This window comes from Aricia agestis, chromosome 2 (assembly GCF_905147365.1).
Source record: "Aricia agestis chromosome 2, ilAriAges1.1, whole genome shotgun sequence".
Lineage (NCBI taxonomy): Eukaryota > Metazoa > Arthropoda > Insecta > Lepidoptera > Lycaenidae > Aricia > Aricia agestis.
In genome coordinates, this window is record NC_056407.1 from 15659729 (window position 1) to 15678651 (window position 18923).

General features: G+C 44.2%; 1 protein-coding gene across 1 annotated transcript in view; it reads right to left on the reverse strand.

The window, feature by feature from the left end:
- LOC121736790 (neogenin) overlaps nucleotides 1–18923 on the reverse strand; it is a 128591-nt gene that overhangs the window by 30608 nt on the left and 79060 nt on the right. Inside the window, exons 2-13 of the mRNA XM_042128181.1 lie at nucleotides 10551–10859; nucleotides 9824–10358; nucleotides 9460–9601; nucleotides 9088–9376; nucleotides 8573–8801; nucleotides 8389–8478; nucleotides 5923–6043; nucleotides 5672–5854; nucleotides 5386–5583; nucleotides 2662–2838; nucleotides 2471–2591; nucleotides 1687–2051 (exon numbers count right to left, since the gene is read on the reverse strand). Of these exons, the coding sequence (XP_041984115.1) occupies nucleotides 1687–2051; nucleotides 2471–2591; nucleotides 2662–2838; nucleotides 5386–5583; nucleotides 5672–5854; nucleotides 5923–6043; nucleotides 8389–8478; nucleotides 8573–8801; nucleotides 9088–9376; nucleotides 9460–9601; nucleotides 9824–10358; nucleotides 10551–10859 (2759 nt within the window). The remainder of the gene's footprint in view (nucleotides 1–1686; nucleotides 2052–2470; nucleotides 2592–2661; nucleotides 2839–5385; nucleotides 5584–5671; nucleotides 5855–5922; nucleotides 6044–8388; nucleotides 8479–8572; nucleotides 8802–9087; nucleotides 9377–9459; nucleotides 9602–9823; nucleotides 10359–10550; nucleotides 10860–18923) is intronic.

The window sequence follows — 18923 nt, forward strand, 5'->3', positions numbered from 1 at the left end:
TGATAGATGATAATCATGAGAATATGATTATGTTCATAGGAATTATTCTGCACTATAACTAACACAAGTTTAAAAAGTATGAATTAAAATTAAATTAAGAAATTTAAAAAAACCCCCGCCAAACAACTTTAAAAAGTAATGAAATAATATTTACTGCCTTTAAGTTCAAATAATTCCTAACTTGTGTATGGTATTTTAGTCCATAATTGTTGTCAAGGTGTGTCGGGGGACCGCTAATTTAGATGTTTGATTTGAGATTTCACAATATAACATAGTTTAAGGATCAGTTCACAGCGAACCAAATGGAGATAATTAGCGACTTGGCGGTTGTAGGTTGTAGTTTACTTGGCGGTCCCCCGACACACCGTGGCAACAATTATGGACTAAAATATTACTTTACACAAGTTAGGAATTATTTGAACTTAAAGGCAGTAAATATTATTTCATTACTTTTTTGTTGTTTGGCGGGGGTTTTTTTAAATTTCTTAATTTAATTTTACATTTTGTGATTTTAATTAACCCCCGACAAAAAAGAGGGGTGTTATAAGTTTGACGTGTCTGTCTGTTTGTCTGTGTGTGAATCTGTCCGTGGCATCGTAGCATCCAAACGGGTGGACCGATTTTGATCTAGTTTTTTTTTGTTTGAAAGCTGACATGATCGAGAGTGTTCTTAGCTATAATTCATCATCATCAGCCTGCTCAGTGCTGGACAATCAGGGTTTATCTGGTTCATGAAAGGCCGTTAGCAACTTGTAGTCGTTTGATGGGTTTTATATTTCATTCTAGTTCGTGACATTTGTGAATATACAATATACGTATACACATAATAATGGAAAGTTGACCTGGTGCTGCAGCATCACCTGGTAATCAATAGGATATCCAATTCCTCGCCAACTTAGAGCAGAGGTTTCGTGTTTGGGCTCATTTTAATTGCGACAACCAGTAAGAAGTAGATAAAGTATAAACAGTAAATATTTACATGCTGCTGCTGCAGCATCACCTGGATTCTATAGGAACCGAGCTTCGTATGAACCCAAAGTGGAGGTTTCATGTTTGGGCTCATATTAACGGCATCATCGAAAAGGACATTGATAGATGGTAATCATGAGAATATGATTCTGTTGATGGGAATTATTTTGCACTATAACCAACACATGTTTAAAAAGTATGAAATAAAATTAAATTAAGAAATTTAAAAACACCCCCGCCAAAACAACTTTAAAAAATAATGAAATAATATTTACTGCCTTTAAGTTCAAATAATTCCTAACTTGTGTAAAGTAATATTTTAGTCCATAATTGTTGTCAAGGTGTGTCAGGGGACCGCTAATTTAGATGTTTGATTTCACATAACAAGTTTAAGGATATTCACAGCGATCTGAATCGAGATAGGTAACCAGCGACTAGGCGGTTGTAGGTTGTAGTTTACTTGGCGGTCCCCCGACACACCGTGACAACAATTATGGACTAAAATATTACTTTACACAAGTTAGGAATTATTTGAACTTAAAGGCAGTAAATATGAATTCATTATTTTTTAAAGTTGTTTTGGCGGTTTTTTTTTTTAATTTCTTAATTTAATTTTTAATGAGACTTGATCCTTTTGTTTGTAACAAAACTTAAACCTAAAATTCGTCGATCGATGAAGTCAATCTAAAAGTAGTAAAACGGGCGCGGACACCCCACCTTGAGGCCGACGGGCGGGATGAGCGGCGGCGTGTCGTCGTCGTCGGGGTCGTCGTCGGGGTCCTCGGGGTCGTCGGGCTCGTCGGGCCCGTCGTCGTCGGGGTCGGCCAGGTCGGGCGGCGCGCGCGTGCGCACCGTGGCGTACACAGCCGGGCCCAATCCCAGCGCGTTGCTGGCCCGGAGCGATATAACGTACTCGGCGTTGGAGGCGAGGCCGCGGATGACGTAGGAGTGCGCGTGCGCGGGCAGGTCGCGCGCGTGCTCGTCCGGCACGCCCAGCCCCCAGCCCAGCGCGTAGCCCCGCACCAGCGCCCCGCCCCCGCCCTCGCCCCACCACACCGAGATCCAGTCGCGCCCTGCGCGCGCTGTAGTAGATACTTTTAGTGCACATGTATTTTAAATATATCTAATTGTAATTTATAAACAAGTAGACAAAAAAACAACAGCAGAAACATTTCTAATTAAATATTGATTCTTCAGGCGATCATGTTCCTACTACAATAGTAATCTAAATTCTGTTGATATTTTTTTCAAATAATTTAAGACAATTAATAAGAGAATTAAATGAGGTAATATTTGGTTCATGATGTGTAGGTTCTAGGATACATTTATATATTTATATAGGTCTAGTTGTAGTTAAAACGTTTATAAATATTTGTTAAAGACTGTTTGTTACCAAAATAAATAAATAAATAAAAATAAATAAATTGATTTATTATATCCAATTCGATGTTATAACCTATCTTTATAAATCGGAAGTAAATGACTGTGGCAGGTGACTCACTAGTGAGCGGCGGCGGCGCGTCGGGCACGGCGGCCTCGGCGCGACGACGGGCCTGCGTCGCGGCTGTCACCCACTCGCTGAACGGGCCGGAGCCGTTGGCGTTGATGGCGCACACGCGGATCTGCACGAAACGCGGACGTTAGCGGGGCGCGGGCGTAGCGGGGAGGGGCGGTGGGGAGGGTAGCGCTCACCTGGTAGGTGGCGGCGGGCTCCAGGTCGCGGATCTCGGCGCGGCGCACGTCGGCCGGCGTGGTGAGCGAGCCGGCGCGGCGGCGGGACGGCGGCGCGGCGCGGTACCGCACCTTGTACCCGGTCAGCGCCCCGCGCAGCGACTTCGCCGGTGGCGCCTCCCACCGGACCAGCAGCGACTGCGCACACGCAACCCGACCTCACAATACGGAAGTTTTATCTATCTAAATTTAGATTTTACTATCAGAAATACAAAAATCAAAAATTGTGTTATAAAAATGATTAATTCAATTATTTAACCGTGATCATCTTATATATAAAATTCTCGTGTCACAATGTTAGTTACCGTACTCCTCCGAAACGGCTTTGCTGATTTTTACCAAATTTCATATGCATGTTCAGTGGGTCTGAGAATCGGCTACTGGGTACTTTTTAGGGTTCCGTACCTCAAAAGGAAAAAACGGAACCCTTATAGGATCACTTTGTTGTCCGTCTGTCCGTCCGTCCGTCTGTCAAGACCCTTTTTCTCAGGAACGCGTGGAGGTATGAAGCTGAAATTTATATCAATTACTCAGGTCTACTGTCCCTTGAAGCTGTGAAAAAATCAAACTTCTAAGCCAACGCAATCAAAAGATACAGCCGTTTATGCCGCAAATTTTCGACACTTGCAAGGGAATCAAAACCTACAGGGTGCTTCCCGTGAACTCAGAATCTTGAAATTTGGTACGAAGCAACGTCTTATAGCATAGATAAAGGAAAAATTACGAAAACCATAAATTTTTAGTTACATCACATAATATATTTTTTTTTAATAATTTTAAACTTACTACCCATTTCCTCATAAACGCGTAGAGGTATTAAATTGAAATTCATACCAAATACTCAGGTCTATAATACCTTTAAGCTGTAACAAAATCAAACTTCTATGTCAACGCAATCAAAAGAAACAGCAATTTAAGCTGCATATTTTGAAACTCGCAAGTACTCGCAAGGGAATCAAAAGGGTACTTCCAGTCGACCTAGAATCTTGAAATTTGGCATGAAGCAACGTTTTATAGCACACATAAAGGAAAAATTCCGAAAACCTTAAATTTTTAGTTACATTACAAAATATATATTTTTTAATAAATATAAACTTATTACTTTTTTCCTCATGAACGCGTAGAGCTATTACTTAAACGATAAAGAGATCTTTGTCTTAAATTTATGCTCCTCCATCTTTCCCCATTGTAATGTTATGAATTTCATTTTGCAATAAAAATACCATAGTTATGACTCGATTGTCGTAATGAACGAACTTTGTAAACCTTGCAGGTTTGTACGGAACCCTCGGTGCGCGAGTCCGACTCGCACTTGGCCGGTTTTTATATTGATCAGTGCATTTGTTGAATAAATAATACTAAATTTATTCGTGACCTTGGTATAATCATGGATTCCAAATTGTCATTTAATTTTCACATCGACCATATTGTCAATAGAGCATTTCGTCAACTTGGATTTATATTAAGAATTTCGAAACCTTTTAAACAGCTCCACACGTTAAAAATCTTATACTTCAGCTTTGTTCGATCGATATTAGACTTTGCTTGCATAGTTTGGAGTCCGTATTACGCTTGTCATATCGCCCGCATTGAGAGGGTTCAGAAGAAATTTATTAAGTCCTTAGAATTCGTTGGAAATCATGAATATATTTCTTATGAGACCTCACTCAGTCGACATTCACTAACGAGTCTCGTAAACCGCAGGAAAATGTTTGACCAAATTTACCTTTTTAAAATAATAAATAACCACATTGACGCCTCACACATTTTGGAATGCATCGATTTTAAAGTACCAAGACCTGGTTCTCGTTCACAAAATATATTTTCCGTTCCTTTATATAAATCAGTTTATACTAGTAACTGTTTTCTAAAACGTAGCGTTAAGACTTACAATGAAGAATTTAAAGACCTTGATATATTCAATATTAGCCAGCCTATTTATAAGTCAAAATTACAAAACCTGTTAAAAAATAAGTAATTGTGTATAAATTATAAAAGCATATATTTCTGTAAAATTAAATTAGTAAAAATTTTATGGAACTATTAGTTTTTAAGTAAAAATTGTATTATATTAAGCTAATTTAAAAAAAAACTGTTTGTTTCCTAAATAAAGTAAAATAAAAAAAATAAAAAAAAATTATTACAACTCGAGACTGACGGCGACCATTGTTTGTGTGACGGGCGACATCATCCATCACTATGATGGGGTTGCCATGGAAACATACTTATTTAGTCACTTCAATAAAATAATATGGGCGAAATACTTGATTTATATTATGGCAAAGCAAAGTTTGCTTGGGACAGCTAGTAATATCTATTATTATATAATGTTCATGTCTTTTTTTATGAAATAAGGGGGCAAACGAGCAAACGGGTCACCTGATGGAAAGCAACTTCCATCGCCCATGAACACTCGCAGCATCAGAAGAGCTGCAGGTGCGTTGCCGGCCTTTTAAGAGGGAATAGGGTAATAGGGGAGGGTAGGGAAGGGGATTGGGCCTCCGGTAAACTCACTCACTCGGCGAAACACAGCGCAAGCGCTGTTTCACGCCGGTTTTCTGTGAGCCCGTGGTATTTCATCGGTCGAGCCGGCCCTTTCGTGCCGAAGCATGGCTCTCCCACGTCAAACTACAGGTTAAAAACAGCAAAACTAAAAACGCAAAAAAAGCTCGGGGCGGTACCCACCGTGTCGCCGGTGGGCGTGGCGGTGACGTTGCCGGGAGGCGCGGCGGGCGCGTCGGCCTGCGTACGCGCGTTGCGCTCGGCGGACGGCACGCCACCGACGGCCGCCACTCGGACGACGTACTGCGCGGCGGCGCGGAGACCGGTGATCGTCGCGGGCGATTGCTCCACGAATATACTTTGCTCCCTGTTACTCTCCACCTGCAATCGAGAACGAGGGCAAAAATCTTTCCCATGACAGGACGCGCTACGTTCGCGACACGAGTAAGGTTCCGTATTAAAAATCAACCTCAGTGTAGTACACGGCGTACTTCGTCGGTGCGGCAGGTAGGGCGGCGGCGGCGGCAGGGGCGGGGGCGGAGGCGGGCGGCGACCACGTGACGCGCAGCTCGTGAGGGCCGGCGGGCTCGACGCGTACGTCGGCCGGCGGGCCCCACGCCGCCTCCTCCTCCGGCGTGTGCACCTCCACCGTCTGCGCAGACACACGCGGTGAGAGCGCGCTCGCGTGCACGCACGTGCGCGCGGGCGGCAGATACTTACGTCGGTGGGCGGCGAGGCGGCGGAGCGCGAGAGTGTCCGCGCGCTGAGCTCGTAAGTGGTGTTGGGCTGCAGCGAGCCCACGTTCAGTTCGTGGCGCAGCCCGCCGCGCGCGACCCGCTCCCTGTCGCGAACACACACCAATATAATATCGACGATTCGCTACACAGATTCTGATTTTTCTGTTGTTTTAGTATTATTATAAAGTAATAAATAAAAATAAATAGATATCACTATCCCAATACAGATCTGTAATTGGTGGCTATAGTTTGTGCGTTTTATGATGATATGCGTGACACATTATAATTGACAATAGTAGGGAAGTTACCTAACAAAAATTAAACGATAATTTAAAAATATCGAATCACTTCGTAAAGGAATTGCAATCGAAATTATCGATTTCGTACTGAGATTTCAGAGTCAATCTCTATTGACATAAGTTCCGTTTCATGCATTTGACATTTTTCAAATAACAATAATTTTATACTCCTATTTCACAGTTAATATTTATAATTTTATATTAATAAGTTAGCATTTAGCAACATTTCATTTTTATTCATACATTTGTTTTTGTAGATGGAATACGTAGGTCACACTGAAAGTTTTGCGTAACTTAAAAAAACGACGTGTTATAACCAAAATATTATGTTTATTGATTTTCAAAATACTCTCCTTTACATTCTAAACATTTTTTATGCGATCAAACCATTTTTTAAAATAGGAGGACCACAGATCTGAAGGCATGTTTTCTACGTGCTGATTGAACGCTATCACTGCCTCTTCGGAGTTGGTAAAAGTGAAACCTCTCATTAAATCTTTAATTTTGGGAAAAATACAGAAATCACAGGGTGCTAGGTCGGGGCTATGTGCAGGATGGGTGACGAGTTGTGATTTTTCAGAACCTAAAAATGACTTTGTTTTGTTGGCCGTGTGTGAAGAGACGTTGTCGTGATGTAGGAGAATGCGGCTTTTTGGTCGTCTTTCGCGAATCTTTTCTAATATCCTGGGTAAACAATTGGTAGTATACCATTCAGCATTAACACTCTTTTGATCTCCAAGTGGAATTGTACAGATGGGATCCGTAGGTCAGAAAAAAAACGCGATCATTTTCTTACCAACGTTTCTCGCCTGCCTCACTTTTGTTGGCTTGTTCTCATTTTCAAACACCCACTCACAAGATTTCTGTTCTTTTTCGGGTTCAAAACAACAAATCCACGTTTCGTCTCCTGTCACAATGTCATAAACAGCATTAGAATGTCCGTGGGCGTGCTTCAGTAGCATCTGTGAGCACCATTCCACGTGAGCCCGCTTCTGCTCCGCTGTCAGTTCATGAGGGATCCAACGACAACAAAGTCTCCGAACTCACAATTCTTCGTGTTATTTTTTTTTAATTTGGCTCATACCAATCCCCAATAGTCCTCAAATTGTCTTATAGGTAATCTGCGGGTTTTCTTCAATTAACCGCTCAACAGTAGCCACATTAATTTCGTTGACGGCAGTCGAAGGCCGCCCTTCACGAAATTCGTCATGTAAAGAAACTCGACCTCTCTCAAATTCAGTATACCATCTCCTCACGGTGCTCAAACAAGGTACTTTTGAAACGTGGGAAAGCCATGCTTCGGCACGAATGGGCCGGCTCGACCGGATAAATACCACGTTCTCACAGAAAACCGGCGTGAAACAGCGCTTGCGCTGTGTTTCGCCGAGTGAGCGAGTTTACCGGAGGCACAATCCCCTAACCCCTACCCTATTCCCTTCCCTACCCTCAACTATTCCCTTGCCTTCCCTTCCCTACCATCCCCTATTACCCTATTCCCTCTTAAAAGGCCGGCAACGCACTTGCAGCTCTTTTGATGCTGCGAGTGTCCATGGGCGACGGAAGTTGCTTTCCATCAGGTGACCCGTTTGCTCGTTTGCCCCCTTATTTCATAAAAAAAAAACTTTCTTCCCAAAAGCATTTTGAAGACGAGCAGCACAGTCTTGCGGAGAGAGAGAACTTTTAAAATCATAAAAAATCATCGCTCTAAAATCTTTTCGACCTGATTCCAATTTCGTTGCGTACGTGGAACTTTGATGCGTGATAAAAAACAATTGACAAATGATTTCCCGCCAATTTTTTTTTTATGTTGCTAGGAAGGTTGCAAGGTTTAAAAAAATATAACATTCAAAACTCAAATAGTTCCGATTAGCTAGAAGTGCAAAACTTTCAGTGTGCCCCATGTATAATTTATTACATTTTGATATTTTTTGTTTTCTTGTAAAAAAAACCCGTAGCAAGGAATATGAAAACTGTCACCCATATCATCTTATAACGCACAAACTATATATATATTTTTTTTGTTTGGCTGGTTTTGTGAACCTATAAAAAAAGTTAGCTCAAACATAGTAGACGCCACACACTACTATAGATATAACATAGAGGAAAACAATCCCAATGCATCGTGCAACCAATCGTGTTGTGTATCTCACCGCTCGCTCCCCTTGACCCGGTACAGCACGACGTAGCCCGTCACCTCCTCCGCGCCGCGCGCCGGCTCCTCCCAGCTCAGCGTCACGAACCTGCCGACACAAGCCCCCGGTCATCGTCCGTCACTGCGCGAGTGCTCCCCTTCTACCCCCAGCCCCCTGCCGGCGAGCACGCCGAGCTACTCGCCTGTGTTTGACGATGACCGCCCTAAAGTTCCGCGGCGGCGCGACCACGCTCGCGTTCTCCGGTAGCCCCTCCCAGTCTTCGGCAGCGTGAAAGAAATAGTCGTCGTTATCGGTTAGTGTGTCGTCGTAGTCGTCGCGCGGCGCGGCCGTGTACGCCGACGACGTCTCGCCCAGCCACGACCCTTCCTCGGCCGGCTCGCCTGGCTCTACGCTATCGCTAGCGACTGTCTCTACGGAACGATACAAAAATAAAGTAGCAACCAAAATAAAGTTATTAAAGTAAATAATTATCGTAAAATATCAGCCAAGTGCTAGTCGGACTCGAAGTCTCGTTCCTAGTAAGTTTTTTTTTCGCGCTCTTAGTAATAGGGTCCCGTTTTTACCCTTTGGGGGAAAAGTATTGATTTATGAGGTGTGGCGGACCGACCGGCGAAGACCGTGCGACGATTCACACAAAAATGGAATGATAAATAAGCGTGAAACATAAAAGGTGGGCGCGCAAGGAGGTCGCGTTACCGGCGGGCGCGGGCGGCGCGACGAGCAGGCGCAGCGCGGCGGCGGCGTTGCCGGCGGGCGAGGTGGCGGTGCACTGGAACACGCCCGCGTCCACGTCCAGCAAGCCCTGAATGCGCAGCGATGCGCCGTCCACCAGCGTGATGTCGTGGCTGTTCGGCGTCAGCGGCTCGCCGTCCTTCAGCCACGCGACGTGCGGCTGCGGCCGCCCGCGCGCGTCGCACCGCAGCGTCACGTCGCCACGGGCGCGCGCGCGCACCTCGCTGTCGCGCACGTACACGCGCGGCGCCGTCTGCGGGGGGCGGTGGGCGTACGTTAGTGGGGCGCGGGTGGGGCGCGGGTGGGGCGGGCGGGGCGGCGGGGGCCAACACGTACCATGACGGCGAGGTGCGTGGAGTGGTCGGCGGAGTCGAGGCGGTTGGTGGCGCGGCAGGTGTAGGCGCCGGCGTCCAGCGCGCGCGCCGACTGCACGCGCAGAGACCCCGACCCCACCAGGTAGAACCGTGAGTCCAGGTCGCTGGACAGACGAGTACAGATCGTTACTTCTTATTTCGTTGGTATATTGTGCGAACTCGATTCGCTCGCGAAATTATTTTAAATAATACTTTCGGCCGTTCTACCCGCACTCCTCTTTTGAGCATTCATTGCTAAATATCAGTCATAAATATCAGTATAATATAATAATTACTAGAGGAGGGCCGATAATCCGGCGGGGCCAAGCGAAGATACAAAAAGTTACTTGAGGTCGATAGCGACTCCGTTGTTGAGCCACACCATCTCCGGCTTGGGGTTGCCGACGGCGGCACAGTCGAAGGTGGCAGAGGCCCCCTCCACCACGGTGACCGGCTGCGGCGTGGCCACGAAGCGCGGCGGCGTCTCCTGCGCCGGCGCCGCGTCCACGCGCAGGTGGAGCTCGGGCCCGAGCGACGCGCGCGCTGGGTCCGCCGGCAGCGTCACGCGGCAGCGGTAGGCGGCGGCATCGTGCGCGCGTACCGGCTCCAGCTCCAGCGCACCCGACGGCAGCAGCGCCACGCGCCCACCGTCCACCGCCACCGGCGACCCGTTCTTCAGCCACGTCACGTTCACGCGGAGCAGCGGCGGCGGCGAGGGCGGGCGCACGGCGCCGTACACGCGAGTGTCCCGGTGCGGCGCCGGCAGCACGCGCACGGCCAGGCGCGGCGGCGTGCGCAGGCGGCACGGCAGCAGCGCCGCCGCGCCCTCCACGCCCACCACCACGCGCGCGCCCTCCGCCGCGTCCGCCACCTCCGGCACCTCTGCCGACACGATACCGCGCGGTCAGTGCGACCGAAGCCCGGCCCCTCGGGAGCGGCTGCATCTATTCAGATGGGCCGACCCCGGGGGGCTGGGTAATCTGTAACCACGCTTTTGGACGAAAACGTACTCACTACTCATATAATAATATTTCAATTTCAAGTTTTGAAATTCACTAATGACGTATGTCGCACCTGCTAGGAAGAGCGTAGCGACGCGAGAGAGAAGGGTGCCGACGCCGTCGACTGTCGCGACGCACTGATAGTGACCGGCCAGCGCCGCCGACATGCTGTCTATGACCAGCGATCCGTTGGCCAGCTGCAGGCGCGCCGCATCCGTGGCGGGCAGAGCGTGGTCGCGCGTGGGAGCGGCCGCAGCGCTGAACCGCCACGCCAGGCGCGCGGGCGCCGCCGCGGCGCACGCCAGCAGGACGCGCTCGCCCGCCGCCGCCACCGCGTCCGCCGGCTCCGCCGCCAGCGCCAGCGCCCGCACCTCCCCGCCGCCTGCGACCGGTCAATATAATATTATTGAAACTATGCAAAGCGTGCAAAATGCATTAGAGGAAAGATTCGGGTGGCGCCCCGCTCCCCGGCCGGGTGGAGGCCGGCGGGTCTCATCACTCATGCATACGTGAGCGGGGCGAGGCTCGCGAGAACGCGGCCTCGCGGGCTGCGACGACTCAATTATCTCGAGTGATTTATTCAAACCTCATTCATAGGAGGTGTCGTACGATGGGCGATGGCCTCCGTCGGGTCGAAGTTCGCAGCGACTGCGAGTACCTAATATCGACTCGCGCGGTTAGCTACCAGTCTTCTTCTAAAGCGGGCTCCACATTCGCGGCGCGAAAGCCCGCGAAGGCCCCGAACCGCGAGTGTGAAGGGTTTCGCGGATTCGCGTTCTCGCTTCGCGGCTTTCCTCGTCCGGTGTCGGTTTTTTGGCCCGTGACAAAGGGCTCGCGAAGCGCGAACGCGAACATCATCCACACTCGCTTTTATTAGCTGTTACACACAACGTCAGAGCAGCAGCAACAGTGACTTCAACATCCATTTTACTCAAATGCGCGACAGTAAATACGAAGAGCGCGAGTTTAGAGGGCGGTATTTGTTCGCGTCGTGTTTACGACGCGTAGCATCCGTGAATCGCGGCCGCAATTCGCGCCGCGAGTGAGGAGCCCGCATAAAGGTCGAGCATACGTCGAGACTCGAGATCCCGGCGAGATATAAGCCCCGCCGTGCGAGCATGCACCCGCTCGACAAACAAAACGGCACAAAAAACATAACGAAGCGGTAACGCCGGTAGCCACTATCTGCAACTAGCGGGTACCGGTTATGATCGACAAAAACTTATAATGAGAACAAAATACAATAGTATAACACGAGAAGTTCTCGTCCCTCGAGCTACGGAGTCGTCGGCGGACGGCGACCGACGTCGCGCGGCCACTGAACTGCAGCAGCGCGACACCTCACACCGTGGCGCTTGACTGCCGCCCCGCGCCCGTCATCTGAGACCGACGGACTACCGAGCGGAGTGCTTACGAAACGAAAACGATTTAAAAAGTATAATAATATTTTCCGCGTTTTAGTCAGTTTTTAGGGTTCGGTAGCCAAATCGCAAAAAATCGGAACCCTTATAGATTTGTCATGTCTGTCTGTCTGTCTGTCCGTCCGTATGTCACAGCCACATTTTCTCCGAAACTATAAGAGCTATAGGTACTATTGAAATGTACGGTTTTTTTGATACTAGACATCGCCCAATGGTCGAAATTCGACCTTAGTTTCAACGACATTAAGACAAAATATTCACTTTATCTTTTTTTTTTTCAACTCTTGTCTCTGGGACTCAGCTGATCTCAGACTGGTCGTGTAAGCATTGTCTAATAGTATCTAAGATTTAATAAAAAAAACTATAATCCATTTTCAATTTGTCAACTTGTTGTCAACAGACTTCAACCATAAATAAAGAGTATAATTCGTATGTATAGGCTTGTCACTCAAAAATCTGTCATTTTTCCTAGTGTGTGTGTTGTAGTGTGTGTTATTTTTTACCTGTTAAAAAAATGTATGATAAAAGCATAATCTCAAAATAATATTAGCTCGATGAACTCCTTCACCATATAAACTACTAGCTGTTGCCCGCGACTTCGTCCGCGTGGACTTCAGTTTATAGCGCGCGATGTCAACAAAATTGGCGTCAAAAGCTTTTATAAAAAAACCCTGGTACCCCTTAAATCAATACAGCTGTGCAGTGTGCACACAATAAGTACTTCATTTTTTTAATAATTGGACCTAATTGGACCAACCTGTATAGATTTCTAAAATACGCGGACGAAGCCGCGCGGATCATCAGTTATGTATAACCTCAGCGCTCCTATGAATACTCGACCAGCGCTGGTTGGTTTCTTTGGGCATTTGGCCGAGCTCGGTTCCGGTAACGTTTAATGTAACGGCACCGTTGGGGGGTCGAAGGGGTTGAAGGTGACCGCATAATCTACGAGAGAGTCAGACGAGGCAGAACAAAGGGCAGTTTGTTTACAGTCGGCCTGAGAGCTCCCGACGCGACGTTTTACCCAGCGAGAACAATGCGGTAGCGGCGTGTGATGACTGAAGTATTAAAACAAAACGTATTGTTATTAGGTACTCGTATTTTGTTATTGTGACAATGGCTTAGTACGAGGCTACACCTAAGCGCGCGAAGCGGAGAATGCTATGATCTTCGCTATCATGTCATCGGTCGTGAACCACTTTTATAATATACTAGACTAGCTGTTGCCCGCGACTTCGTCCGCGTGGACTTCAGTTTATAGCGCGCGATGTCAACAAAATTGGTGTCAATAACTTTTATGAAAAAAACCCTGGTACTTAGGCTTTAAATCAAAACAGCTGTGCAGTGTGCACATAATATTTCAATTTTTAAATTAAACTTTATATTTTATGCCAAACTTTTTAGCTTATTTAGCCCTCCAATTACACAACTTTACCCATAAACTATCATTGATAGGTTTAAGGTTACGTTACTGCATAAATAAAGTACTGATTTATTAAATAACGTAAAAAAGAAATAACAATCGAAAATTAAATGTAAGATAATACCACCTCTTATAGAAATATTTTTGGGTAAGCGTTAGCGCGATGTAGGAGACGCATGGCGCCATCTATTATGAATTTTTAGAACTAACTTTATTTGAACAAATTTACGCATTTTCACCCCCTTACAACGCTTTTTTCCAGTAAAAAGTAGCCTATGTCCTTTTTCAGGCTTTAGACTATCTATATACAAAATTTCATTACAATCGGTTCGGTAGTTTTGGCGTGAAAGCGAGACAGACAGACAGACAGACAGAGATACTTTCGTATTTATAATATTAGTATAGATGTCCTGCGCGGTTTTGCCCGCGTAAATAAGGAATTTTACGGAAACCGTACAATATTTTTCACCGACTACCAAAAAACGAGGAGGTTATATATTCGGCTGTGGATATTTTTTTTTTATGTTCGACCACTACCGATTTCAAATTTTGAAAATCGGTTCACGTTTGTGAACCGATTTTCAAAATTTTTGTTTTGTTATATTAGGTTTCACTCCAATTTGGTCCCATTTTCACAAAAGTGGTGATCTGACGATGGGATCCATGTGTAATCGAGGGAACTCCTCAAAATTTATATGGAAACCTTTGGTGATTTTGGTTTTATGAGAAGCATCCTAAGCATATGCTACAAAAACGCAAGATTTTGCACCAAGGTATACTATGGTTCCGAAGATACTAAGAGAACTCCGGATTCTTTATAGATACAAGTTTGGGGGTTTAGGCGTTGTTTTAAGAACTGAAAGCATATGCTACTATGCAAATTACATTCATCATCATCATCATCACTACCATGTCAGGGTCACCAATGTCACAACTCACATGGTTGTATATGGATACAATATACAAACAACACCATAAAATATAATCATTCATCACGTTATGTCCTTATTTATTTGGCATTTCAAAGCGATTTTAATACAAAAAAATATACTTATTGTTATTTCCAAATACATAATATTTCAAGTACCACAAAATTGAACATAAGTAACAAATTCAAACTTTACTCCAGAGCGTAAGGCATACATTTGGGTTGGACTGAAGGAAACGGGGCACTATGGAAAAAAGACTTAAGAAAATTTTTTCGTCAAAATGTTAACCTCTTATAACCACCCTTTTTGAATATACCAATCGATAGGGGGCGCCAAGGGGATCAAAAAAGCTCAGATAAACTTTTCTCAAAAATCAACAGAAAACCGGCGTGAAACAGCACTTGCGCTGTGTTTCGTCGAGTGAGTGAGTTTACCGGAGGCCCAATCCCCTACCCTATTCCCCTCTCTACCCTCCCCTATTCCCTTCCCTTCCTTACTATATTAACCTATTCCCCCTTAAAAGGCCGGCAACGCACTTGCAGCTCTTCTGATGCTGCGAGTGTCCATGGGCGACGGAAGTTGCTTTCCATCAGGACACCCGTTTGCTCGTTTGCCCCCTTATTTCATAAAAAAAAAAACCCCTGTCGAAAGACACGCTGAAATGTGACCCTCGTACTAACGGAGAAAATACTTAAAAGGACGAAAAAATTCAACCTCTTATAACCACCCCTTTTGAATACACCAATCGATAGGGGGCGCCAAGGGGAGTAAGAAAGCTCAAATAAACTTTTCTCAAAAATCAACCCCCGGCCAGATACAGGCCGATATACGAACCTCGTTAGTATGGCGAAAATACTTAGAAAAATTTTGACGACAAAAATACAACCCCCTATAACCACCCCTGCTTATTATACCAATCGACAGGGGGCGCCAAGGGAAGCAAAAAAGGTCTGATAAACTTTTCTCAAAAATCAACCCCTGTCGAATGACAGGCCGAAATGTGACCCTTGTTAGTATGGCGAAAATACTTAGAAAAATTTGGCTAAGGTTTAGGAACCTACGTCAATTAAATGTTGGTGGCATGGGTTAAGGAGGATTGTTTTGGGTGAGAAAAATTCCTACTTACCGTTTCCACCGCCAGTAAACTCTCCGTTTAGAAGAAATTCGCATTTGAGATTTTCGTAATCTTCAGATAAGATCATCTGTTTTCTGATGTTTATGAAGTATTTTTAAGGCATCTCAAGGCTGAGTGTGTCTTACTTAACTACTTAGCTTTAGCCACGGATACGGATGGTTAGTAGGTTACTAAAAAGAGTGAAATTATTATTTTTAACAAAACATTAAAACCGACTTCCAAGGTAAAAACAATAATAACATCCTTATAATATGAACTAAAAAGTATTAAATAATTTTTCCTATCCAATAGTGCCTTTTTCCGAATTCGGCTAAACCTCAACTATTTCTGTACTCAATCTTCATAATTTTGAAGTCTTACTTTTGTAGCTACCGATGTCTTATTGTAATAATTGTAATAATATTAAACCATAATATTTGTAATCCATGTTATTTTGTAATGTAAATTTGTTTTGTTTGAGTAAATAAACCAATAAACAATAAACAATATGGTTGTGATGATGATGATGATGTTGATGATTAATGTAATTTGCATAGTAGCAAATGCTTCTTGTTCTTAAAACAACGCCGAAACTCCCAAACTTGTATCTATAAAGAATCAGGAGTTCTCTCAGCACCTTCCGAACCAAGGTATACCAGGTATACCTCGGTGCAAAATCTTACTTGTTGGTAGCATATACTTAGAATACTTCTCACGGAACCGAAGTCACCACACGTTTCCCTATAAAATTTGAGGAGTTCCCTCGATTACTTATGGATCCTTCATCAGATCACCACTTTTGTGAATATAATACTAAATTGCATGATACCCTATATACCAAAAGAAACATTTTGAAAATCGGTTTACAAACGGCGGAGTAATCGTTGAACATAAGAAAACGAACATAACACCTCCCCCATTTTGAAAGTCGGTTAAAATTGTAGCCTATGCGTTATTCTGATGTATAAGCTATATTATTGTAAAGTTTCATTAAAATCCGTTTAGTAGTTTTTGCGTGAAACAGTAACAAACATCCATACATCCACACATCCACACATTCGTACATCCATCCAAACTTTCGCCTATATAATATTAGTAAGATAGGAAGTAGGATGTAAACATTGTCGATTGCCCGCTCTAGTTTTTCCAAACGATATTAAAATTATTAATACGGAAGAGAAAAACTTTGTATCCCTTTTGACGAAAAATGGGGAAACGTAGGTGCATGAAATTTTGCACAGTTATAGTTTATATGGTGAAGGAGTGCATCGAGCCAATATTATTTGAAAATTATTCTTTTATCATATACCTATATTTTTAACAAATAAAACGTTATACTCACTACGACACTACTACTAAAAAGATGACAGATTTTTGAGTGACAAGCCTATACATACGAATTATACTCTTTTATTTATGGTTGAAGCTGTTGACAAGTTGACAAATTGAAAATGGATTATTGTTTTTTTATTTGCTACAATGCTTAAACGGCCAGTCTGAGATCAGCTGAGTCCCAGAGACAAGAATTGAAAAAAACTATGATGAAGTCTACGAATAATTGAAGTCAATATTTTTTTAATTACAAATAGGTACTTAGTAGTCCTAATGTCGATGTCGTTGCAAGTAAGGTCGAATTTCGACTATTGGGCGATCTCTAGTTAAAATTATTGTGCACGGGCAATACGACGTCCGATGTGTCACGTGATGTTGTTTGTTGATGTCCGATGAAAATTGTCTTTCCGCTGCTGGCGGAATACAATCGTATCAAAAACAATGGTGACAAATTGTCCGGCTCGGGGTCGGGGCTCGGGCGCTTGCACTCGTTCAAGTATTGATAGGTAGGTACACCGTACAGTACTGGGGCGCTGCACTTTATGGGCCCGTAAAGTCGGGCTCCGGTCCGGCCGGCGGGGCGGGGGAGACGGGGGAGCGACCTAAACTCAGATTTACGAGGTTTTTATTGAATATTTTACGAGCAATTCCGCGATGGCCGGCCGCTTTCGCTGTAAAGTTAGCTCTGGCGCTGAAGGTCATAACTAATGATTTCATTACGTTCTAATACATAGGTTACACGGCCTTGCATCAGTTCAGTCCATCAGTCCGATCCTGTAGCCCTACTACGAAACAATTTTGAGACTCAAACAATTGAACGAGAATCCCGCGTCCTGCTCTAACAACGTCATTTCACGTTTGTTAGAGTAGGACGCAGCAATTTCGTACGATTGTTTGAGTCTCAAAACGGTTTCGTGGTACGGCCCCAGAGTCTGGATTCCAGACTGATCGGATCGGACAGGGGTAATGATCGTGTAATGACCAGGGGTTCCCAAACTTATTTTGTCTACTGCCCACTTTGAGTAAAAACATGTTTAGCGCCCCCATTGTTTCAATTTAAAATGCATCCAGATGAAACAAACCATCCCCCAAGCCTCTACACAACGCCCCCATTTTTTTCTGGATTCCACACCGCCCCCCTATAGACCTTCAGCTCCTACAAGGGGGCGTTATCGCCCACTTTGGGAAAGGCACAGTAATCGTTTGATTGAAGGACGGATAATTTTTAGGGTTCCGCGGGGCTAAAATGGTCGCTTTGAAGAATCATGATATGAATCATAATATGATTCATTTTTTTAAAATCGCAAATAATTATGTGCTACTTAATAATAAGTAATAAAAAGTACATAAACTTGTGATTTAAGGGGGGCTCCCATACAAACTTACGGTACGAAACCCTATGTACGCCAGTCCGACTCGCACTTGGCCAGTTTCATAATATTTCCTTTCATTGTGGATAACGACCTACCTTGTTGCCAAATTTCAAGGTTCTAAGTCTGCTAGAAGTATCTTAGAATTTTGATGATCTGTCAGTCAATGAGTGACAAAATGTAGTAACTTTGATCATCTGTAACTATTAATCTATTTATCGAAATAGATTAATACTTGCTCCTAGTGACCGAAATTCTAAACCACTAGCTTTGTTAACATCGAAGATAAAGGGGGTGTGAATTAGCCTCGAACCGCTTCGAGAAAAGCATGGTACGGCCGTGCCTTTGCTAAAAAGCTTGGCTGGGGCACGGCCGTGCCCCCAGATAAAAAAGTTTTTCGCTTGCGTATTAATATATACATTATCTATTATATATCATCCAGGTACTATTAATTGATTAATAATTAATTAATATGTTAGTTTAGTTTTAGAGCATTAGTTTTCGTTTAAATTGTTTTTAGTTGTAAGATAATATAAATTATAAACAAAAAACTTTTTGAAAAATAGCTTTTATTTAAAAGCTTTAAAAATATGAAAATAAACTTCTCTTTAAAAATTCTAACTATTAAGTTATAACCTCAATCTATACTAGTCTATACTAATATTATAAATGCGAAAGTATCTCTGTCTGTCTGTCTGTCTGCCTCGCTTTCACGCCAAAACTACCGAACCGATTATAATGAAATTTTGTACAAAGATAGTCTAAAGCCTGAGAAAGGACATAGGCTACTTTTTTTACTGGAAAAAAGGGTTGTAAGGGGGTGAAAATACGAAAATTTGTTCAAATTAAATTAGTTC